General features: G+C 35.8%; 1 protein-coding gene and 1 long non-coding RNA gene across 4 annotated transcripts in view; one reads left to right on the top strand and one right to left on the bottom strand.

Annotated features, from left to right (window-relative positions):
- The window catches only part of LOC103796259 (uncharacterized), a 181,464-nt gene that overhangs the window by 97,560 nt on the left and 59,104 nt on the right, over positions 1 to 24,800 (top strand). The window lies entirely within an intron of this gene.
- Positions 2,959 to 24,800, bottom strand: part of BBOX1 (gamma-butyrobetaine hydroxylase 1) — an 84,622-nt gene continuing 62,780 nt past the window's right edge. For all 3 annotated transcript variants that reach the window (XM_002755125.6, XM_009007851.5, XM_078340774.1), the window contains 4 exons: positions 15,101 to 15,206; positions 10,884 to 11,080; positions 4,622 to 4,788; positions 2,959 to 3,340 (listed from right to left, as the gene is read on the bottom strand). In XM_002755125.6, coding sequence (XP_002755171.2) covers positions 3,180 to 3,340; positions 4,622 to 4,788; positions 10,884 to 11,080; positions 15,101 to 15,206 — 631 coding nt within the window. In that variant the 3' untranslated portion in view covers positions 2,959 to 3,179. The remainder of the gene's footprint in view (positions 3,341 to 4,621; positions 4,789 to 10,883; positions 11,081 to 15,100; positions 15,207 to 24,800) is intronic.

The following is a 24,800-nucleotide window of genomic DNA, read 5'->3' as shown; positions in this document are numbered from 1 at the left end:
ATATCATTAGCTTATCATTAAACCATTAGGGTCGTGACTTTGGTCACATCACTAAATGTCTCCAGGACAGCAAATGATGATTTCAACTACCATTTATATACTTTCCAAGTGTAGACCTCTAATTCAGATTTCTGTCCTGTGGTCTATGTGCACATATATCCAACTGCCAGATGGAATAGCTCAGGGCAACTCAAGCTCAGTTTGTTCGAAATTGAATTGATTTTATTGCTGAACAAGCTTGATTCTACTATTGTGGCTTCTTTCCTTGTGCATAACCCAATTCTCCTAACTATAAACTGATAAGACAACAACTTAGACATCTCCCTCATTCTTTACATGCACTGGGTCAAGTCCTCTAGATTTGCCTTCTAAGTATCTCTCCAATTCCTCTTCCAGTGTTCTAATTCAATGCTCCTTAATTTTGCACCTGGCTTCCTGTAGTAACCTCATAAGTGGATTTATGACCTTTTCTCTTGCTTGTTTACAATTCCCTCCACAATGAAGCTAGATGAATCTTTAAGAAATGAATATCTAATCAAGGCACTTTGCTGCTTAAAAACCTTCAAGTGGCCTCTAATTGCTTTCAAGATGAAATACTAACTCCTTAATGCAACATGCGTTTAGACATTTCATGACTTGATAATTGTTTCTGTTTCCAGCTTCATATATCCCTTCTGAACATAACTCACCCTCTTCCTCTACAAACTCTGCTTTTATAACTAATTTGTAGTTAATGGCTATTGAGTACTAACCCTGATACTGGAACTATGCTAAATGTTTTATATCAGTATTTTCCAAACTTCACTGATGATGCATATCACCTGGGATCCTTGCTAAAAATATAATTCCTGGTCCTCATCCCAGACCCATTGAATCATAATCCTCAGGGAATGATCTGGGAAGCTGTATTTTTTTTTTTAAAAAGCACCATGGGTGTGACTTATCTGAGAAATTTGAGAAAACAGTGCTTTAGATGAACTTTCATTCAATCCTCATAAAAATTAATTGGGATAAGGTATGTTATTAGTTTCATTTATACACAGAAATAATGAGGTTTAAGGGGAACAGTTATTTGTCCAAAGATACATGGTAAACTGATTCATTATTATGGTTTGAACCTAGACATATAAGCCCAGATTCACATTACATTGTAATCTATTTCTTTCACTTGTAAGTCAATGCATGCCATGTTTCCACTCATAATTCTCTCTGCCTCTTCTGCCCTTTAACTTGGAGTCATTTCACCATCTTTGCCTGGAAAAGTACTATGAACCTTTATAATTTAACTCACACTGAAGCTTTTCTTAGCATTCCCAGTCTGGCTTAGTTGCCTTCCTGCAGATCATTCTGTTAACATGGCACATTATAAACTATATCCTTATCTGCTCTCCTACCAGGCTCTAAGAAGGTACATTTCAAGTGCTTCAGTATTTTTAGTCTAGCAGAGTACCTGACATATATCAGATATGTGATAAATATCTGTCAAATAAGTAAAAAAGTATAAGAAGTGACTTTAGCTGGGCAAGTACCTTGGGTTTAGATGCTATGAATGGATGAATCTAGGGTCACTCCAGCGAATTATTTGCTTTTAGGAATTGAATCTTGCCTTTTAGAACCAGGTCATGCCTATGGAATTTGCCTGCTTTTATTTTAGGAAGGATGGGATTGAGAACCCAACTCATTCCCTTTGTAGTTCAAAGGAATCAAACATGTGATATGCTACAGTAGCCCAAATCAAGACCAGATGATACAAAAGGACAATGAGGGCCCCATAAAGGGGCAGTGTTATAAGGGAAGGAGGAGGCTTGGCTGGAGATGTAGACTTCATACCAGAATTCAAAGTGTCAGAGTGGTGTGTCCACATGGGCTTAAGGTGCTCTTCATCTAGATTCCCAGTGCCATGGGCACACTTTATGGAAATTGAAGTGCAGCAAAAGTTAAAACAATGATGGAAGTAATGTTTTCACTTGGTCTTGAGGCAACAGGTAAAGCTCAAGCAGTGGTGGCAATAATTACTCTTTGAACAGGAAGCTCGGTTAGGTCCAAAAATTTATGAACTACCAGGATTTCAGCAAATGATAATGCTAAGGATTTCTGGCAGGCGTAGAGAGAGACTGGATTCAATGGGAATAGGACTTCCATTGCTGGCAGTGACATCTGTGTTCCATCACTACGGCAAGGCAGTGACTATGGAGAAAGCTGGGACCAACAGGTAGAGCTGTCCATAGATTTGCAGACATCATCATTTTATTTATAAGTAGTACAAGTCTCTTGGTTTTTCCTTTTCCAGTTGCTAGTCAAAGACAAGAAATGAGGAAATCTGATTCATGGACACTGGAAGCAATGCTGATTAGGGTTGGGAGTATTTATTTGGGACAAGAGAAAATTAGTGAGTTTAGGCCAGGTGCAGTGGCTCACGCCTGTAAGCCCTGCACTTTGGGAGGCCAAGGCCGGTGGATCACCTGAGGTCAGGAGTTTGAGACCAGCCTGACCAACATGCTAATATCCATCTCTACTAAAAACACAAAAAATTAGCTGGGTATGGTGGCAGGCGTCTGTAATCCCAGCTACTTGGGAGGCTGAGGCAGGAGAATTGCTTGAACTTAGATTTTCTCTTTATTAATCATGCTTTGTCTTGATGTCATAATTTAGGTTTTAAAAGAAAGTGTTGGAATCACTAAATTTGTGAGGTCTAGAAATTTGGATAATAGAATTCTATAATAAAAGTGCATAAAACAGATCTTTGGAAATATAAAGCCTTTTCCAAGCGTGCTAAAGATGGTAATGTGCAGTCTTGGAAAATGAGATCCTATAGGCAACAGGGTAGAAGCATGTTTTAAGACAAGTTTTATTTTAAACAAAAGGCTTATTTGAAGAAATGTTTCATTTGCTACAAAAACTATTTGTAGACGTTCTGGAGTTACTCATATATGGGCAAAAGAAATTAGAGCATGCATGTAACAGAGCAGAAAAGATACTTTATTTGCAAAAGAGTGCTGAGACATCTAAAAAGTTGACATTGTGTACTATTACAAAGTAGAGTACTCTTGTGAGAGAAGTTACATGTTCATTGTTAAGGAAATTTTATGTAAATGACACAGATCATGGTCTGTGAATAATGTGCCATATCTTACAAAATATCCTCATTGGAATCTTACTAAAATTATAGACAGGAGATTTCAGTTTCCATTCTTGACCCTCTGCCTTAAGAGACGAAGCCTTGACATGACCACATCCCAGTCAGCATAAGCTCCTTCTAGATGGCGGGATATCTCAGTTCCTGCTTCATAGCTACGTCGGCCATGAAGTAAGCGCCAGTTATCAAAAGTAATCACATCACCTAAAGAAAACGTATTTTTCAGTATGAATAATTGTGTGTTTAAATGACTTACAGAGCTAGAAAATGTAACATGTAACGCAGAGCTGCAGCTTGGTTCATATCAAGAATCATGGCTTATTTCTTTACATAAAACTGCACATTTGGCCAGGCATGGTGGCTCACGCCTGTAATCCAAGCACTTTGGAGGCCAAGGCGGGCGGATCACCGAGGTCAGCAGTTCAAGACCAGCCTGACCAACATGATGAAACCCTGTCTTTAAAAAACAACAATAATAATAAAACTGCACCTTTGCTTTTCCATACAAATCAGGCCACTGAACGCAAACTGATTTCGGCCTTATGACAATTAAACTACCTAGTCTGGTAGGCTCCTTAAGGTACTTTAATCATTCTTACTTAAAATATTACCTCTGTGTAAAACATCTGTATCAATTTGACTGATCGAGACCTAATCAGAAATGGTTCCTCTCAGTTTAACAGCTTCAAAAAATAAAAAGGATACTGACATTCTTGGTTTGTCTTCTGTGTGCCTAGCATTAGTTCTAAGCCTCCTAAGAATCCTGAAAAAAGAATATTCTCTCATCTTTTCACACATGAAGAAACCAAAGCTTTGAAAAATTGAGGAATTTACCCAAAGCCACATTGCCATTAAACGGTTGAAGCTTGGATTCTAACTTGTATTTTTCCCCTATAATGTTTTCATTTTATATGTTTCCATTTTAAAAATTAACCTGCTGTGACTGCATGGCAGTCGATTTATGGATATTCCGATTAACTTATTATACCAAAGATCAATTAAAAATATATACAGAGGAAAAGAATCTTCCATTTGGCCAAATCAACAGCAAACAGAAATGATGCCTTTTATTGTAGATGCCAAAAGCCTCAGGTTTGATGGTACTTTACTGAGTAGAGATGGTCCATTAAAAATATGATGCTTTCTGCTTTTTTTATTTCAAGTAACTAGAATACTTCAGGTACGACTTTATTTCAGGTAGTACTGTTTCTGCTAGTAAGCCTAATGAATAAACATTACTTGTGTGTGTTAGAGTAAGAATCATGAGGATCTTTTTATTTGTTTATCAGGATAGGATAACTATGTGTAGTAAGTTTCAGTGAGGGCCAGTAGTCCGCTACTTAACCAAGTCAGCTGCTCACCAAGATTCCGTTATACGTGTTCTGCATGCCATACCTGAGAAAAACTGCTCTGGCTATCATTCTAGATGGTTCAGGTTGAAGAAAATCCATGCTTTTGATTGTTTGAGAAAATGTATTCACTGACCTGGATTCATCTTGAAGGTAAACTTGGATTCTCTGCTGTTCATGAGGTCAACGAACTCCTTCAGAGCAGCATAAAAAGGCTGAACTCTTTCAACTGGCACATCAAATATTGTGTCCCTAGTTGCGTTATTGAAGTTGATGCGAACCACTTGGCCTCTATCATCTAACCTGTTTTTTTAAGAGACAAAGTTAATATATCATTCATGAAATATCTATTTACATTGATAAGGATCAATGCCTCTTCAAAGATATTTTTGAAACACCATATGAAAAAATCCAAATGCAGGTACAGAAAATCTTAAGGTTTCCTGCAGTGCAGTGTATTCCTTGTTTTTTCATTCATTCATTTAGATTTTTTTCTAAATCATACTACCTTGGTGCTAGTAGAATTCAACTTAAATTAAGTATTACTGAGCGATTCAAGTTAAAAATTTTGTTATGCTTAGTTAAATTCATTCATTCTTTGTTATTTGAAACAAACACTTTTTCAAATATTTATTATATTAAAATTCTTTCATGTTATAAATTTATAGGTCAATTGTTTTATGTGTCTCATTTATTAAACGTTCTAAGTGCGGTGGTTTTATTTCAGGTGTAAGATGGGAAGAAAGTTCTGGTTTTTAAAAGTTTGAAATGCATGAATAATTCAATCCTTAGTTTATAGATGGGAAAACTGAGGCATGAGAAAAGAAAACACTAGGCTGAGGTCCATTTTTTCTATCTGTTTCTATCTCATTCTTACTCTATCTGTTTACTCATTACTATCTTAGTATTTAGGCTTCCAGAAGACTGGTGCTGTATCTCATTTAATGTTGTATTCCTAGCACTTAACATAGACCCTGGACATAACAGGCAGTTAATAAATATTTGTTGTTCATGTCACTCTCTATAGTTTTTAGTAGCTTGGGAGGGTACTAAGGTTTTTTTTAGTAAATTGAGAGCTCTTAATGTTGTGATCTCTATTCTCTTTCTTAAGATATGGATTATGATCATGCCAATGTAAGGCAATACAGCTTTTAATATAAGGAAAGAAGGCTGGGCACGGTGGTTCATACCTGTAATCCCTGCACATTGGGAGGCCAAGGTGGGTGAGGCAGTTGAGGCTAGGAATGCGAGACCAGCCTGGCCAACATGGCAAAACCCTGTCTCTAGTAAAAATACAAAAAACAAAAAAACAATAGCTGGGTGTGGTTGCACACACCTGTAATCCCAGCTATTTGGGTGTGGTGGCAGGCACCTGCTGGAACCTTGGTGGCGGAGGTTGCAGTGAGCTGAGATCACACCACCACACTCCAGCCTGGGTAACAGAGTATGACTCTGTCTCAAAAATAAAGAAAGAAAGAAGGAAGGAAGGAAAGAACATCATTTCTTAGATTTGAACTTTGGTGGTTATAATTAGCAAGACATGACATCACCCGGATACAGTGACAAAAAGAGGAAACTTTTTTGTAGCTTATTGGGAAGGCAGACCTTCAGAAAGTCTTAAAATGTCATTCAACTTTTTCTTTTCTTTAGGTAGAAGCAGGATGAATGCATGCAAACTGAAGGTGGTCAAGGATAGTGGCAAAGTGCCTAAGATTAATGCTGGAGCAGCATCCAGGTAGGACAAGCCTAGGAAGTGGTAATGAGAGCCAACAACTGACCAAGGCCCAGGCCTGGTAGGTCAGACCAAACACATCATTACATATACCTGGGTTTGGTGACCCTGGTTTGGGGTCTGGGTTATACTTAGTGAATATTATCAACAAATGGGGAAAGATGCCATTGACAATGAAGTACAAATTATGACTAGCAGGGCCCCTTGGGCATGGTGGCTCTGGGCCAAATGACAGTTGTAATGGTAAACTCAAAAATTGGTGATTAACACCAATTCTTTGCTTATTGGATAAGGCCTGAAAACTACCTATTGAACCCACACTGGGAAAGAACATAAAAGGAAGGAACAGGCTTTTAAAAAGGCTCTTAGGCTCTTAAAATATGTATTTGCATATATTAATAATAATACAAATATGACTCACTAGGTAATGCAGTACCCCACACCCTTCCACATGCTTTCACATAAATCAAGAATATTCTGAGGCTTTCAGTTATGGCTTTATGTACAAAGACTCAGGTAGAAGGTAAGTCAGTAGAAAGACTATGCACCTCTAGGATTTAGTGGTATAGAGAGTACATGACCTTTTAATTACCCCTTAGAGTTCATGCTGCTGGTTTCAGACCTCGGTCACAGTAAAGGCCATTTGCCTTTTAATATTACCTTCAAGATTCTAGCCCTACTGCTTCTGACCTACTTTTCCTCCTTTTTATTCTTGTTATGTGCTCTGTACATATAACATTTTCCTCTGTGTCATCTGCCAAAGGATGTCATGACTTTGGAACTTCTGGGGGGTCCTCTGTTTCAGTCACTCTCAAGATCTGCTTTATTTTTTTCCCTGCTACTACCATAGCTCCTTGATTTGAATGGTTATGCTAATTATGAGCTATCTATTCTAGAATCCTTGGGCATATCCAAATGTATCAGTGAAAGGAACTTTGTGATTAATAAATGTAATGAAAATTGGAATTGGATGCCTTGTGACATACTAGATTAGGCTTTCATTTTTAAGAGTTCATCTATATAGAAAAGCAGTCAACTTTTTTTTGTGTTATAGTGTAACACAGTCCTGCTTTCTTTTACCTACTGTTTATCTGAGAAAACAAGACACAATTCATTATTTAGCATTCTCAGCAATAACAGGGGAATGGAAAGCAAATTTTGTTATAAGATCTAGAGGGCACTTTATTATTCTGTGGATTGAAGAATGTTAGAGGAGATGGGTAGCTGGTAACTTGAAGATCAACCTAAAATGTAAAATTGAATGTTAGCAAGAAATTTGATGCCTACCAACAGAATGAAAGGGTCTAATGTAAGTTTGCATGCGGAGGAAAGGTAAAAAGCCACAAAAGGTGGGAATAACTAGCTATATTTGAGCTCTACATAAAGGACAAATTAGTTAAACTTAAACCAACAACATGGTGGCTGTGAACCAGCAAAAGCAAAACATTATCAATGATGTCTACATTCCGAGTTTAGACAGTAAATGCTCCTCATTAGTAACAGCATTATGTCCCATTGGTAGATACAATGCTTTATGGAACTTCTTATATTCTTTGTGGGAATGCCACTACAGTGTTGTCTACCATGCCATAATTTATGAGGATCTGCAGGAAAAATGTATTTCAGACTTCAAAAGCATCTTGTCTGGTAACTGATTATATTCTTCTCTTACTTTGGTTTCTAGAAACTCAGACCCAAAATAGAAATCTCTCCCCAGTAAGTCTGTTGGACTTTATGCAAATTATAGCTAGCTAAAATTTATTTTGCATTTTCAAAACTAGGCACAATAGTAGGGGCTTCCATATATTAACTCTGTAATTCCCACTTCAGTTGTGTGTGGTAGTCTTTTTCTGTTTTCATTCTTTTTGACTGGAAAAGATATTGTGGATCAGCAAGGGTAAATAATCACATGAGAGATTACACAGCTGGCAAGTAAAAGACTTGGATTTCTGTGATTGAATTTGTAGCTGAGAGGATAGCTGAGTCTCAACATCATTATTTTTCCATGTTTCTGTGTTGGCTTATTTTATATTGTACTGAATTGTAACTAATTCAGTCAGCAGCATAAAAGACATTCTGGTACTAGGACATAAAAATGTAAAAATGTAATCACAAGGAGAATTAAATTAACCCAAACACTTAGGAGACAGAGGCCCTCTGTTAACTGAGAATGCTGTTTCATTTCCTGTTTTTGAAAATAAACTTTTAAGTGAATGAATGTTAACCACTTGATATTTATACTCTAGGGGTTATTCCTGAGACCTCACAGATGGCCAAATTTTGAAATTTTACTACAGAAGATATCTAAGCCAAGTCATGAGCCACATGGTGGACATTCAGTTAATCTAATCTATAGCTGTGTTTCTTGCCTCCGTTTCATAGCCTTGCAGAATCTGTAATGGTATTGTGTCTCAACAAAACTCCAATTTGTCATGATTTTTTAAAGTAATATTTGACTAGTTAAAACTGTCATGTTATAACTAAGAATCTTGCGTTATTTCCTTTTCACCTTGATGACTGAACTCTCAGAAAATGTCTCAGGTTTATTCTGAACTAGAATTTCATTCTTGACATCTATCTTTTTCTCAGACACATCCTCCAATCTTTCAGGAAAATGATCTGTTTATACATGCAAAATGTAACCAAAAACTGACCCTTCTTACCACTGCTGTCACTCTGGCCACTCATGTTCAAGGCACCACCATTGCTAGCCTGGCGACATGCAGTAGCTTGCTAACTGGTCTTCCTGCTCTTATCCTTGCTCTTTCTAGCAGTCAAGAAGACCCATTTAAAATTAAAATTAACTAAATTTACATAAATATAAAAGTCTTTCCTTTGAACAGTATCTTGCAACAGCTTCTTATTTCACTCAGAGTAACTGCTACTGTTACAATTTGCTAACAAGACTCTACATGAACTTGTCCTCACCTAACCTCCCACCCTAATACTTAATACTTGCCTCCTTCATTCTCCCAGTCACACTGGTCTCCTTGCTGTTCCTTGAACACCCTAGGGATGTTCTTAGGACCCTTTTAGAACTTTTGGTCTAGCAGTTTTGGGAAACGACTTCTCTTCTGAAAACTCCCTCACTCCTTTAAGTGTTTGCTCAAATCTCAGTCAAGCTTTCCCTCACCACACTGTTTAATGATGTAAGTTCCATCCTTGCTAAGCCCTACAGATTTCCCTTATCCTGCTCTGGTTTTCTTCTTTTTCCTGAGCACTTAACAATTTTTAACTTTTTTTTTTTTGAGATGGAGTCTTGCTCTGTCCCCTAAGCTGGAGTGCATTGGCGCAATCTAGGCTCACTGCAACCTCTGCCTCCCAGGTTCAGGCAATTCCCCTGCCTCTGTCTCCTGAGCAGCTGGGATTCCAGGTGTATACCACCAACTTGGCTAATTTTTGTATTTTTAGTAGAGATGGAGTTTCACCATGTTGGTCGAGGCTGGTCTCAAACTCCTGACCTCACGATTCACCCGCCTTGGCCTCCCAAAGTGTTGAGATTACAGGCATGAACCATCATGCTCGGCCTAACATTTAGTATGATTTGCTAATCTGTTTAAAAATCTTTACATTTTCCTCTGCCCCATTAGAGTGTAAGCTATATGATGGGAGAGATCTTTGTTTTGTCCACTGATGTATTCCAAATACCAAGAAAAGTGGCTGGCCTCAATAAATATTTGTTGAATGACTAAACGAATGTACTAGGTATTTAATGATTTTCTAAATGACTTTATTCTCACCATTTGGCTATTTCTCTTATAAGAAAAATTTAAACTCAATTCTAAAATTATACCCCCCTTCCACAATTAATTGAGGTATAATTTAAAAACTGTTCTAGAAACAAAATGCAAGATAATTTTCAAATAAAAGGATGAATTTGTGGCCTTTGTAGGTACTTGAAAAAATCACGATGAAATAATGTTAAATAAAAAGAAAGGGAGAACACAAAATGTTCTGTGTAGGTAATATATGATTTTTGCTGGCTTAGCGTCTCTTTGGGGAGTCTCCCTATTTCATTCTCAGTCGGTGTAGTTCAGATGAGGCTGACCTTGCTCCAGAGTTGAACATGTGATCCAGGTATGGACAATTAGAATTCTGTAACCCACTGGCCGTGATGATTGATTCAGGGAAATTAGGGAGTGATTCATCTAGCTTTGTTGTAGCTGTTGGGAAATACAAGCATTCTTTGTGGTGTGATTACTAGCTATAAGGACAATGAAAACTTGGAGCTTCTGCTGATCATCTTTGAAAATTAAGCTAACACAGAAGATGGTAAAGCTAAGAAGAAAAAAGCGATCTATATCAGATGACATTGTTTAACTCTTGGATCAACCAATTTTGAGTTACATTCTTTCACTTCTGGCCAAGTGTTCTGACTAGTATAATCACATTGATTATAACTATGTAGAACTTATATTTTAAAAATGAAGTATATATAAAATCTCAGTTACTTTTCCTCTAATATTGATTAGGAATAAATTTCATGTAATTTAACAAAAAATGTTATGGCGGAAATACTTTTTATCACTCTAAAATTAGGTTAAATATTAATAAAAATAAACCTCCTTGAAGTTCATTGATGTTTTGTGCTGTTTCAACTTTAGGTTAATGGAAATTTTGCTGTCAATAGTTTTATTGCTATGGGAAATTCATAAATAGTACTTACTCTATAATTTTGTGTTTTGATTGAACAGAAAAATCACAGTAATCCACTCCAATGTCTGTAAAGTCCACAAAGGTAGAGGACAAAATCTGGAATGCCTGAGGATTTTTTTTCTTTAACTTTTGGCACACATTAAACCCATCTACAATTTCTGTATCACCACCTGTGACTGTTTGCTTTATGCAGTGAAGAAGCTGAACCTACAAAAAGAAAATATGCATTATTGAATAAATATTAAATTAAATTTTAATTATTAGAATTAAATAATCTATAAAATAAATAATAAAATAATATGCATGCACAATTTCTTGATACTATGTTAAAGATTCAGAAACCTATGAATGAACCAAAGCCAACAAACCTTTTTTTGTTTGGTCTTTCTTATGCCATCAGAAAAAAGATTTGGGAAGAAAAAGTTGCTTATAATTAATACTGTATAGTTCAAACATGTTACAGTTGAAGGCATGGATGCAGGCATAATAATGCTCACTAGCAAACAAAAAGTACAACTTGTAATAGCTGCAGAGATGGAACACTTGATGTTGGAGTAGGCAGGGAAGGATTTCCAGGGGAAGAGGGTGTAAGTGAGGTAGAGGAGAATGGATAAGATTTGGGATATGCAGAATAGAATGAGAGAGCAAGTCAGGTGACAGAAATAATGATGTACAATGCACAGTTCACTGGATAATAAAAGGTCCGGCTACAGCAGAGGGCCATAAATAGAAAGAGTAAATCAGGTTGGAAGGGCAATTTGAGGCCTCATGATGGAGAGTCTTATATATCAGATGAAGGGCTTTTGTACTTGTGCGCAGAGGAAAATCATTGAAGGCTTTTGAATATGAAAGTAATGTAGTCAGAACTGAGCTGCAAAGTATTAGGCCAGTGGTGTTATATAGGGTTATTATTATTATCATTTTTTTTTGGAGGAAGGAACTGGTCAGAGTAGTAAAATAATTGCATAACCTTGTTTTTGGAGGATCACAGTATTCTTTAAATCCTTTTAGATTTTGCCTTCATGAACTGACAGAATATTTCTAATGCTAATCTTTAAAAAGGTCAGCTCATGTTATTTACTTATGTCAAGGCCCATTATTACTTTCTTTTTTACAGTTACACTTTTAATACAATCTTCCAATAGAAAAAAGATGATGAAGCCTGACAACATTTTTATTGCTAGGTTAAAAAACAGATATATGCCTGTCATGTATAAAACCCAATTTTATTTCATACGAGTCATTCAGAAACAAAAATATTTTCCTTCTAAATGTTACTTTATGCAGCATGTGACTTCTGCCAAGACAGTGAATGAAGCAACATCTCTGTTTCATTAAAGATGTGATACCTTATCCATGCTCCACATAATCCACATAATCCACTGAACTCTCAACAAGAAACTCATTTTCCAGATTATTTCCTCTGTACAGAAAAACACATTGGTTTGTTCTATTTGTTATAGAAAATCTCAAACCTTGGCACAAAGCCCCCTGCAATAATTCAAAATGTAAATTTGAGCAATAATACAAATAGGTTGCCTACACTTTATTCTTCTGGTAGATTCTGGACATTTTAGGAATTATCTCTTATTTTAAAATCTCCTATCAAGTCACTTAGTTTGAATGTTTCATTTGCTGAAGACAGGTACAAGTTTGTTGCACTTCTTTGCCTCTTTATAGAATATCTGTGATGTCTCTATTATATGCAATGTGCATAGAAGTATTGTGATACAAAGTATTGATATACAAAGACTGATAAGACTCAATTCTTGCCTTTAATTTTATGACAAAATTTATAAATATTCTATTTTACTACATAAATTATAGTAATTAGAAATTCCAGCTCAGGATCAGTGTGGTGTAATGAAAAACCAGATGGAGGCTTGGGTTCAAATCCAGATTCCCCATTAATCAGATGTTACCCTAGAAAAGTATTGAATCTTGTGCTTCATTTTCTCATCTGATGTAAAAGGACATGATCAATCCTGTCTACCTTAAAGGAATGTCAAGAAGAGTCAAATAAAGTAAAGAAAGTAAAACTGCCCTGAAAAAGTATAATGTGCTATGAAAAAGTCAAGCGTTCTATTATACTTCAGGAAAATGTATAAAGTCATTTGATCCCTTTTCCTTAGGCTTTTAATTATAACTCAGAAGCAAAACTTAAATTCTTAAAAGACAGAAGACCACTTAAGAATTCAAACAAAACTTTTAGTTTTCTAGTCTCATTCTTTAAGCCTTACTCCATCCAACTCCTTCAATCTACCTTTGGAAGATGAGCTGAGCTGATTAATATGGCTCTGAACCCTAGGGTTTTAGAAAAATCTGAGCCACATTTAGAGTAAAATAACATTGTGTGTCTCCTGCCCCCAACCCTTACCCAAAAAGGTGTCTACAGGGGTGGTTTTACAGTCACTTATTTCAAAGAAATCCTGTAGTGTTTTACAATCAACAAAATAACTTAAAACATTTAAAGTCAACTCCTAGACTGCTTTAGCTAATAGTGGTGAGAACAATGGGTACCAAGGGCACAGAGGAAACATGTTCGGTGAAGATAATGAAAAAAAATGGGCTAATTGTGATTTTGGCCCATTTCTCCTTTGTTAACTTAAGAATTGCCCAAATTTTCATTTACCTTTGAAGGCACAGATTTCTATGTGGTTATTTCGTGTAGTCTAATTTAGCTCTAAAAATAGGAATGGGATATCTTTTAAAAGGTAATTTCCTGACCACTTATTTTTGGTGTAATAAAATGATAATTTTGTAAAAATGTAGCTCATTAGGAAAATGAAACTTTTGTAAAAATGTAGAGAAAGAATGTCCAGCCAGAGATTCTCCTGGGGATTTTTGGATCCACACTGAGCATTTCCTTCCTTGGCAAGAATCTGATAGATGGGATGGTAGATGATTTCCAAAAATAGCCACTGTTATTCTGTTCCTTGTAGTCACACAGTTTGTAATGCATTTTTGCAGCTTCCTCCAGAGGGGTTCTATCTCCTCACCTCCTGAATGTGGGCTAGATTTATTACTTCCGTAGACCAATATAACATTGCAGAGGTGAGTAGCCGAGGCCTTGAGAAGCTGTGCAACTGTCTGAAAATTATTCCAGTTGCCATATGCATTAAACTTGGGCTAGCCTTCTGGTGGTCAATAGACCAAGTAGAGCAGAAACCAGCCATCTCAGTGAAAGTCAATCAGTCCCCAGCTAACTTAGCAACTGATTGCAGGTATATTGACTGAAGACAAGAGGTGCCCAGCTGAATACAGCCCAAATTGTAAAAACAAGGGCTAAGTAAAGGGCTGTTTTCTTCAGCCATCAAGTTAAGGGGTGAGTTTTTTTCTCCCCTAATACTTTAAATTCTGGGATACATGTGCAGAACGTGCACATTTGTTACACAGGTATACATATGCCATGTGGTTTGCTGCATCCATCAACCCGTCATCTACATTAGGTATTTCTCCTAATGCTATCCCTCCCCAACCCCCACCACCCCCGACAGGCCCCAGTGTATGATATTCCCCTCCCTGTGTCCATATGTTCTCATTGTTCACCTTTCACTTATGAGTGAGAACATGCAGTGTTTGCTTTTCTGTTCCTGTGTTAGTTTGCTGAGAATGATGTTTTCCAGCTTCGTCCATGTCCCTGCAAAGGAATTCATGCTTTCTTATGGCTGCGTTGTATTCCATGGCGTATATGTGCTACCTTTTCTTTATCTAGTCTATCACTGATGGGCATTTGCGTTGGTTTCAGGTCTTTGCTATGGTAAACAGTACTGCAATAAACATATGTGTGCATGTGTCTTTATGGTAGAATGAGTTTTAATGCAGCAGTAGTTAACTGATATGAATGATGCCCATGTGACTTTGAAGGAAACCCTACGTTTTGTTTATTGATTCCATTTTCTCTCTTAACTTTCTTAGAAATTTATGTGCAGAAAGACCTACTACCTTAAAATCTGTCTTGGCAAAGCAAAAAAATGCTAACAGTAATTTCTAGGAAGAAAAAAAGAAATTTTTTTTGTTGTTGCTTTAAATGTATAAAATTCTCCTCTCCTTTAGGAATGCGGATATTTAGGATTTAGGTACAGAGATTTTGTGAGCTTGGATTATGTTTGGAGAAAGAAAATTTATATAAGACAAAATACTTGGTGAAATAATCTTCTAGACTCAATATGAAGGGATATTGATCATTGGCCTGCTTTGTGGAAAATATGTTGAAATTCACCTTACCCCAGGTGGATGATGGAGGGCTGGATAATCAGTATGAAAGCTTAGCTTCCCAGTTGTGTAAGCCACATTGTTTGCATCGATTTTGTCTTGCACTTGCCAAGTATGTCTGTAAAATGCAAGAAACACATGTTTAAACAGGTTGTCACTAAGCCAGAGGAAATGTGTTAGAATGAATTTGATATATGGGGAGAAATGGAAACTTTTCATATTTTGAAATAATTACTATAATGACTATGAGTGAGAAAAGGAATCTGACTTTTCTCTGTCTAAAGTCACTATTTCAGAATTAGCGTCTCCTCATTTTTCTTCTCCTCTCAGTTAGAGAGTACATTTATACATCAGTCTATACTACAGTTTATAAAGAAGTATATATGGAATTGTAGGTTATCTTTTTACTGGCTTAACACATTTTAAAAAGTGATTTATTGAGGTGAAATTTACATAATGGAAAATGAATCACTTTAAAGTGAAGAATTTAGTGGCATTTAGTAAATTCACAATGTTGGCAACCACCACCTTTACATATCTAGTTTCAAAACATTTCTGTTACTCCGAATCAAAACCTCTCATTCAGTAAGAAGTGTCTTTCCATTTTGCCCTTCCCCAGTATCTTGGTAATCACTCATTTGCTTTCTGTCTCTGTGTATTTACCTATTTTGGATATTTACCATAAGTGGAATTATGTAATAAGCTCGTGCTTTTAATATTATATCTAAGAATCCACTGCCCAATCCAAAGCCATGAAGATTTACCTCCATGTTTTCTTCTAAGAGTTTTATGGCTTTAATTCTTACATTTAGATCTTTGGTTCATTTTGAATTAATTTTTGCATATGATTTGAGTTGTAGCTCCAGCTGAATTCTTTGCATGTGGGTATTCAGTTGCCTCAGAACCGTTTGTTAAAGACTGTTCTTTCTCCATTGAATGATATTGGCATGCTTGTTGAAAATCAAGTGGTCATAGATGTATGGGTTCATTTCTAGACTCTCCAAATTCTGTTCCACTGATCTATTTGTCTATCCTTATTCCAATATCACAATATTTAGATTACTATAGGTTTGTAGTTAAGTTTCACAATCAGGAAGTGTGAGTCTTAATTTCGGTCTTCTTTTAAAATATTGTTTTGCCTACTTGGAGACCCTCACAATTTCATGTAAATTTACTACTGGCTTTTCTATTTCTGAGAGAAGAAAAAGATACTGAAATTTTGGTAGGGATTGTAGACTGCTTTGGGGAGTATTGACATTTTAACAATATTATGTCTTTCAATCCAGAGTTTTCATAGCTTTAGGTTTTACATTTAAGTCTTTAATTCATCTTGAGTTGACTTTTGTATGTGACTTAAGGAAGGGGTCCCATTTCAATCTTCTGCTTATGGCTAGCCAGTTATCCCAGCACCATTTATTGAATAGGGAGTCCTTTCCCCATTTTTTGTTTTTGTCCACTTTGTTGAAGATCAGAGGATTGTAGGTGTATGGCATTATTTCTGGACTCTTTATTTTGTTCCGTTTGTATATTTATCTGAGAAACTCAATTTTTAAATTACACTCTTAAAACTGCTGCTCAGGTCAAGAAATAAAACTTTAAGCACCTACAGGTTCCTTGTCATAGTCACAGTCCCTTCTGCTTTCTCTAAAGTAACTATGACTATGGCTTCTGTAGTTATCATTTCCTTGCTTTTGTTTATGGTTTTATCACCCAGGACACTATGCTTAATCTTGCTCATTAATAACAATTGTTATATGTTTTAAGGCTATTAATCTACAAGTATTTCCTTGAAAGTGTGCTCCTTACAATTGTTGAAGAACATAGGGAATTTGACCTATAGAGTTTCCCACTGTCTGAAGTTCATTGATTACATACTTATGGTACAGTTTCTGGGAAATTGGCAGCAAAATGCAGAGGCTTAGACAGTCTCTATTCTCTCTCTTTGGCAAAGCCACAGCTGGCATTATGTTTTGTACTGCAAGACACATAACGCCTGGCTGTCTTTCTTTTTGTGATGTTTGTACATGTTCCTGTTCAATGGCTATATCCATTAATTAATCAAGTGTTTCAAACAATGAAATACCACACTGAAACTCTTTTTAAACAAATTTGTGACTCAGAATACTTTTAAAAGGAGCTACTTTTCCTCATCCACCATTTGATTACTCAGTATAACAGTTTACAGAGGGATGATGAAATAAACATTTGATTCCTTTGCTTTATTTACCATTTTTAATATAATGAATTTGTTTCCTCTCATTCCAAATTGAATAATTTAAAAAAATAATATTATTTATGAAAATGTGTTAAACTAGATAGAGGTGATATTTGCACAAAATTTTGAGTGTACTAAATGACACACAATAGAATATAGTAAATAAAACTAATTAAACTTTAAAATGGCTATTTTAAAAAATAATTTTGCTTTTAGTTTCAGGGGGTACATGTGCAGATTTGTTAGATGGGTATATTCCATGATCCTGAGGTTTGGGGTAAGATGGATCCCATCACCAGGATACTGAGCATGGTACCCAATAGGTAGTTTTTCAGCCCTTTCCTTTTCCCTCCCTCCCCACTCTAGTAGTTCCTAGTGTCTATTGTTGCCATCTTTATGTCCATGAGTACCCAATGTTTAGCTCCTTCTTGTAAGTGAGAACATGTGGTATTTGGTTTTCTATTCAGATATGAATTTGCTTAGGATAATGGCCTCCAGCTGCATCAGTGTTGCTGCAAAGGCTGTGTTTTTATTCCTTTATATAGCTGTGTAGTATTCCATAGTGCCGATGTACCACAAAATGATTAATTTTATTGTTATGCAAATTTTACCTGTTAAAAAATACCTTAGCTTAAAAGTTAAAAAAAAAGTGAATTAACAAAGAACTAAGGTTACTACTTATAACTCTGTAAAAATAAACCATTATTCAGACTTTGTATGCTATTCCCCTTAGAAGATCCAGACAATGGGTAACTGAAAGGAGGCCATATTTAAAAATAACCCCAAATATGGTTTGAAAAACATTCACTATATATACATGCCATTTGATTGCTGTTATCATGTCTATTAATATATGTTCATATCCATCAAATCATCTTTGAATAAATACACATTGAACACCTATTCTATTTCAGTCATTGAGTTAGCATCAGAGATACAGCAGGGAGCAAAAAGACAAATAGTAATTATCAAATTTAATAGACATATGTTCTACAAAGAAAATGAGGCAACGTAAAGAGATAAGGAGTAGGATCAGAGAAGTATTATTACAGAGATGATACTGTGGGAAATGCTCTATGAATAGGTGGCATTTTTTTCCACAGAAACCCAAACAAAATAAGGGAAGAAGAAATGTGAATTTCTGGGAGATGTAGTTTAGGCAGAGGACCCCAATGTGAATTTTGAGTTTAGAATATGTCTAGGGTGTTTGTGGAAGAACAAGGCAGAATAAGGGCAGCATGACTGGGACAGAGCCACCAGGGGATCAAGAGTGGGAAACGCACCAGATGAACAGAGAGTAGACACTTTCCAAAGGGCTTTGTGGACTAGGATGAGGACTTGAGATTTTGTTTTACAGGTGATGAAAAGCCACTGAAGTTTTCCATTATGTAAATTATACAATTGGAATTGTAGTTGCAAAGAATTGCTCTAGCTGCCGAGAAGGGGGTAGATGGTACTGGGAAAAAGGTGGGAAGAGGGAGAGAAGATGGTAACTAGTTCTCTCCTAAGCATAAGAATGATGATTCTCTCCTAACCATGGATACATGCATAGGAGAGAATGACTGGATTTGAACTTGAAAGGTAGAGTTACCAGGATTCTCTGACATATTGGAGGTAGGATATGAGAGAAATGGAGTCCAGAATGATGCCAAGGCTTTCAGCTTGAGAAACCAGGTCAGGGGAAGTCCTATTTGTTGAGATTCACTATATCAAAACTAATTATCTGGTGGAGGAAGAATTTTCTATTATTTTTTAGAGGAGGTACATGTGGCAGAAATTAAGACCTTTGTATTACAGGCAGTTTGCTTCACCTAATTTAAAAAACTTTAAAATTAGTGCTTTTAAAAAATCTCCATTCACATACAGACAAATGAGCACACAAAAGAAGACACTTGGTCTGGATATTTTAGTGTCCTAGAAAGTCCGTCTAGGCTGGTATTCTACCCTGCCTCCTGTATTCCCCAATACACTATGTGCCACAACCTGGCAAACCTCCCTTGTACTTCATGTTTACTTTGCCATTTCTCTGTCAGAAGATCTTAATGATTCTTTAGTCCCTGAAAGGACTGAATTTAGCACTGCTGATCTAGAATTCAAGAACCCAGTGCAATTTTATCACCTTGTCAACTATTGCCATATTTGAGTCATCTGTTCTAATGTTGATTTCATCACTTTTCTGTCTTTTTTCTGGTTTCTTTTTGTCTGCCATTTTTTTTTCTGTTCTTTTCCCTATCTCTGTATACCCATTAATGAAAATCTAGCTCAGGTTCCAACTATTTCGCAATCTCAATTCTAGAAAAAAGTCTTGATCTTTAGGTTCAAACTGTACTGGCTTCAAAACCTTGGTTCGTAATTTATAATTATGTAATCTTGGACAGTCCATCTATTATTTCTGAGACTCAATTTGTATATTTAGAAAATAGAGCAAGAATATATTTTAGAAACTTGTTGTAATAAATAAGAAAGGTCTATGTCTGACACATAGGAGATAGGCCATAGGACTTTTCCTTCTTCTCATTCTCCTAATTACCCAGTATTTGCTCCTACACGCAGAACTCTCATAAGCATGTTTTATTTGTCTCATTTATTAGAACTGGATATGTTAGGTGTTTTATGAAGATGGTTATAATTTTTAAAGAGCTACTGTAAGTTTAATCTTATTTAAATATATGAATATATAATTCTGCTTCCTCTTCTGGATTGTAAACTCTTTTAGTGCACAACAAATATTTTTGCTCTCCTACCATAAACTAAACCAGTGCCAATTCTAAAGCAGGGAACCAATAAACTTTGAATGAATGAAGGTAAGCAGAGATGGGGTGACTTTTATGAACTTTCATTTTCATACGGTATGTGGTAAAGGGTATTTGTACGGTGGCAGTTGCAGGAAGAGAGTGGGAATACAATCTATAATCTCTTCCCACATGTGGGGATATTTTTCTTAATGAGAAAAAGAGTTTCTTACCTGTTCTCTGGGATTGAGGATAAAATTGGCTATTTTGCTCTGTTTTTCTCATTTAAAATTAGGTTGGAACACTTGATAAATCTTTCACTAAGGGTGAAGCAGCCATCCATATGTGGCCAGGAACTGGAAACAGGCTGAGTGAAAAAAGATGAGGGGTATTATAGTCTGCTGCAACTTATTTCAAATATGAGTCAGGCAATCCATTATATAGCAGTGGGAGTTGCCAAGAAATACATGTTCTCTATGTAAAGTTCATGTCACTCCATAGACCATACAGAATACAGATCCAGACAATTGTCAACATTGGAATTTCAAAAATAATCAACATGTGAGAAGAGATTTAAGGAGGCCAAAAAAGTAGTTTCATCGAGGTGCAGAATGCATAATATCTTCTGACTAAGAAGATGCTGCTGTTGATATGATCAGTAGGAAATGACTACTTAGAATCTTTTTCAAGAGTGGTGATGGTTTTGCATTGATCACCCACGTTCTTTTTCCTGGTTCTTCCTATGATCAAGTGTAAACTGACAGAATCTTACTGCAGCCAAAACCTGGTTGAGACTCAAGGTGTAAGCATTAGCCAGAGAACAGATATTTTCTTTGTTTGACATAAACTGGCCTCTACTGGGGTAGGGATCTGTAACTTGGCTTCACCAGAGCAGTTCTCTGCCTTTGGAGCTACCTAGCAGAGAATGATAAAACATTTATTAGCCTTGGAGTGTCTTAGGCACGGTATGGGATGTGTAGCCTAAAAGTCTATGCTCACATCCTATGATAAATCCCATGAAAGGAGGTCACCAATTCCAATCATAAAACATTCTCCTAATTGTCATAGCACAAGTCTAGAAAAACTCTAGACATGTCATCTGGTTTACCTTTCTTCCTTGTTATAGAAATGAATCATGCCAAGAAGGCTGCTACTGACTGTTGAGGACACTAAGTTCTTACTTATGTATCCAAAATCCAAATCTCCAAGAAAACACAGCAGAAATAAAATGCAAATATGTTTGTAATGATTATCACTCTAGACTTGTCTGATCTTGAAGCTAAGCAGGATTGCGCCTGGTTAGCACTTGGATGGGAGAAATGGGAAAATGTGATTCATTGGTAATGAAGGAACTTTTTTAAAAAACCCAGTGGTGAGGCCTTAGTGAGATGAAGGTGTATGTACATGCAACTCTCATTAGAGACAGATTCTAATGTTATTTCAGGTAAGGCAACAACTCAAGCAGATAACTGAGAATGGCCATGACTGAAGTAGAAGTGTAGGACCAGATTCTTTTACAACTGAAGAGGCAAGCTCAACATATTATCTTAATCCAATGGTATAGGCGTTTACTATTGTGCTGGGGTGAGAGACTGAAACTCTGCAAATTATCCTGCTTTTATCAAAGATGGTGTTTTAAGCAAACCTAAGTATTTTCATCAAGCCATTTGTGTCATTCTCAACATTTCATTAAACTCTCCCTTACGTTTTATTGTCTATTCAATAATTTTTGTCAAAAGCTCCTATACTTTAAATAACTTTTAGAGAATATTTCATAAAATTGGGCTGAATGATAATTTACTAATTTTACTCAAACCTAGATGACTAGTCATAAATAATCATGATATTAATAGTGTGATAAATTTGGATCCTGCATTGCTTTTGGAATACTTGAATGTTGTTTTTGCTAGATGTGTTATTTACACCTTGGTGATGTCTTAACACTTTTTAAAAAAAATACAGCATCATAGTATTTGTTTCTTGTATCTTTGGTGATAAGCTCTTCACTTCATTTTGCTCTGTCACCCAGGTTGGAGTGTGCCATGGTGTGATCATAGCTCACTGTAACCCCAAACTCCTGGGCTCATGTGATCCTTCTGTCTCAGTCTCCTGATTAACAGACATGTGCCATCATGCCTGGGTTTATGTGTTTTTAATTTTTTTTTTGTAGAGACAATGTTTGCTCTGTTGCCTAACCTGGTCTTGAACTCATGGCCTCAAGTGATCCTCCTGCCTCAGCCTCCCAAAGCACTGGGATTACAGGTGTGAATCACATCACCTGGCCAACACATGGTTCACACTTGAAAAATCATGCTAGATTAATTTGTAATCTTTTCCTTTTTTAAAGTAATTTCTATATGACAGGATGTTTTATGGGTGCAAACCTGGATTTATTATCACCGACAGTTACAACCTTCAATACATCTGCTGCAAGCTCTTCTCATCAGATCATGCAAGGACACGAATGCAAGGACACTAATGCCTTCTTTTGAGCATGATTACTCAATGGATATAAAATACAATGCCCATATATTGCTTATATTTAAAATTTTCAATATGGGATATAATCTCCTAGCTAAAATAAGCAAAAAATAAATTTTGTAGTCAATTATTCAAGGGAATATTATATTGCTTATTATAGTTGCAAAACTTCCACATATTAATTCCTTATGCACTCAAACATTTATTTTTCCATTATCATTTATTAGACACCTACAGTGGGCCAGAAACTGGGAATCCAGAAATGAATGGAATAGATGTGGTACTTGTACCACATGGAATTTACAGTCTATGGGAAGATGAATTCCTATGATTTATCTTACAAAGCTAAAGTACACCATGTTATAAGAGTAAGGAAATAAAGAATAAATGGAGACCTAAAGATTGAATTGGATTTACCTAGGCAAAAAGAAGAGTAAAGGTCATTGCAGGAAGGAGAAATAGCATGTAGGAAGGAGTGGAGGGAGAGAACATCACCTTTGAGAAGAAATCAGAGCAGTTCAATGTGGGCTGGAGTGGGGAGGGTTTGCTCTATGGCATCCTTAGCTTCTGTTCAAATTCTGCTTTCATTGTTTTCCTGTAAAGTCTCAAAAAAAAATGTAATTCCTTTAGGAAACTGAGGTCAAACATATTCTTTATCTCATAGCATCTAATCCAGTGCCAAAAATGTTTGCTTAGTAAAGACGTGGATTCTAGAATAGTAAATTGTGTTATTTCCTGATTGATTATTAATTTTAATTTTGGTTTATACTATATATTTTAAATATATTATAATAATGAATACTTTGTTCATTAACCATTTTTATTCCTTATTCCTAGGGGGAAGTGCTTACAGTTATTTGTAAACAATGCTTGGCAAAATTTCAAGAGTTTCATTTTAAAAAGTCATTATCTTTGAGTTATTCCTTTATTATAGAGATTAATTGACATTGAATTCATCTCTGAAAAAGAAAGGGTTTATGCGTTTGTAAAAATAATTTCAACTTTTATTTTAGATCTGGGGATATAAGTGTAGGTGTGTTACATGAGTATAACACATGGGTATTGCGTGATTCATGCCATTTTTTTAAGGTGAGAATTTGTATCCCCAAACACAAACTAGGGAAACAAAGATAACCTTTCTGATATCTAGAATGGGTCTTACTCAATCCATTAAACTAATATGAAAATCTCCACAAGACCTAAAGATATAAAGTAAAGAGAGAGGTTTCTGGAATGACAGTAGTGACATAATGTAAAAGACTCTCTCTGAATTCTCCCTACAAAACATCTAGAGTGAAAACTCAAGAATTCAATGAAAACATTGAAACATAAATTAAGTGACGAGATATTCCCATGAAATAGGAGGAGAAAGAGACAAGGCTGTCAAAGCTACATGACCTATATTATATTGGCAACTGTGAAGGAGAAAGCAGAGAGAAGCAATTGGGTACATAATGGATATAAAACATTCCCAAATTGCCAACAGGTATTCACTTAACAGTGCAGTGGGGCAATGTGAGAATGACAGTTACACTTGGAAGGGGATTTCTACATTCCATTATAGATGAGTATGTAAGTTCTATTGTAAGGGATCTGAATAGTCTGGATTCATGAATTCTAGAAACTAACCAGACAAATCTCCCTTCCATGACCTTCCTTCTGATTAGAGTGTATATTGAGTAGTACAGGAACAATAAAAACAAAGAAAAAAAAAAACAAGGTCCAGATAAAAGTGAAGGAGAGGAACTAGATGGTTTTAGAAAGTTATCAGTTGGTTTTGAAATATAGCTTAAAACCAGGAATTAAAAAAGGTTTCTGAATCATGTCTCCTTTTTATAGTTAAAGAAAACAAGTGTCACATAAAATTAGCAACAAAAAATAATCAGGGTTTAAACTCAAAATTATTTTGAGAAAAAAACCCAGGATAAGTAGCAAAATAGCATACCTATAGACAGGCAGTACATGTCAGAAGGACGTGTCACCCCCAAAAGATAAAAAATATTACTTTTTTCCAACTTCTATTTTTTTTTTGTAACCACTTCTAATGAATCCAAAAGTCTTTATTAAAATGGTCCAGTATATAAAAGAAAACCTACATCAGAATTAGAAACTTGAAAATGGACTAATGTATTAAATTTTGTTTTAAGTCACTAAACAAAGACTAAATTAGAAGGAATGCAAAGTCAAATAAACGAAACAGATTAAATACACATAACAAGCCTTTAGGTAACTAGGAGATAAGAAGGAGAACAATTTAAATATTAAAAAAAGGAGAGCAATAGAA

This window comes from Callithrix jacchus, chromosome 10 (genome assembly GCF_049354715.1).
Source record: "Callithrix jacchus isolate 240 chromosome 10, calJac240_pri, whole genome shotgun sequence".
Classification (NCBI taxonomy): Eukaryota; Metazoa; Chordata; class Mammalia; order Primates; family Cebidae; genus Callithrix; species Callithrix jacchus.
This window is presented reverse-complemented; position numbering and strand designations above follow the sequence as displayed.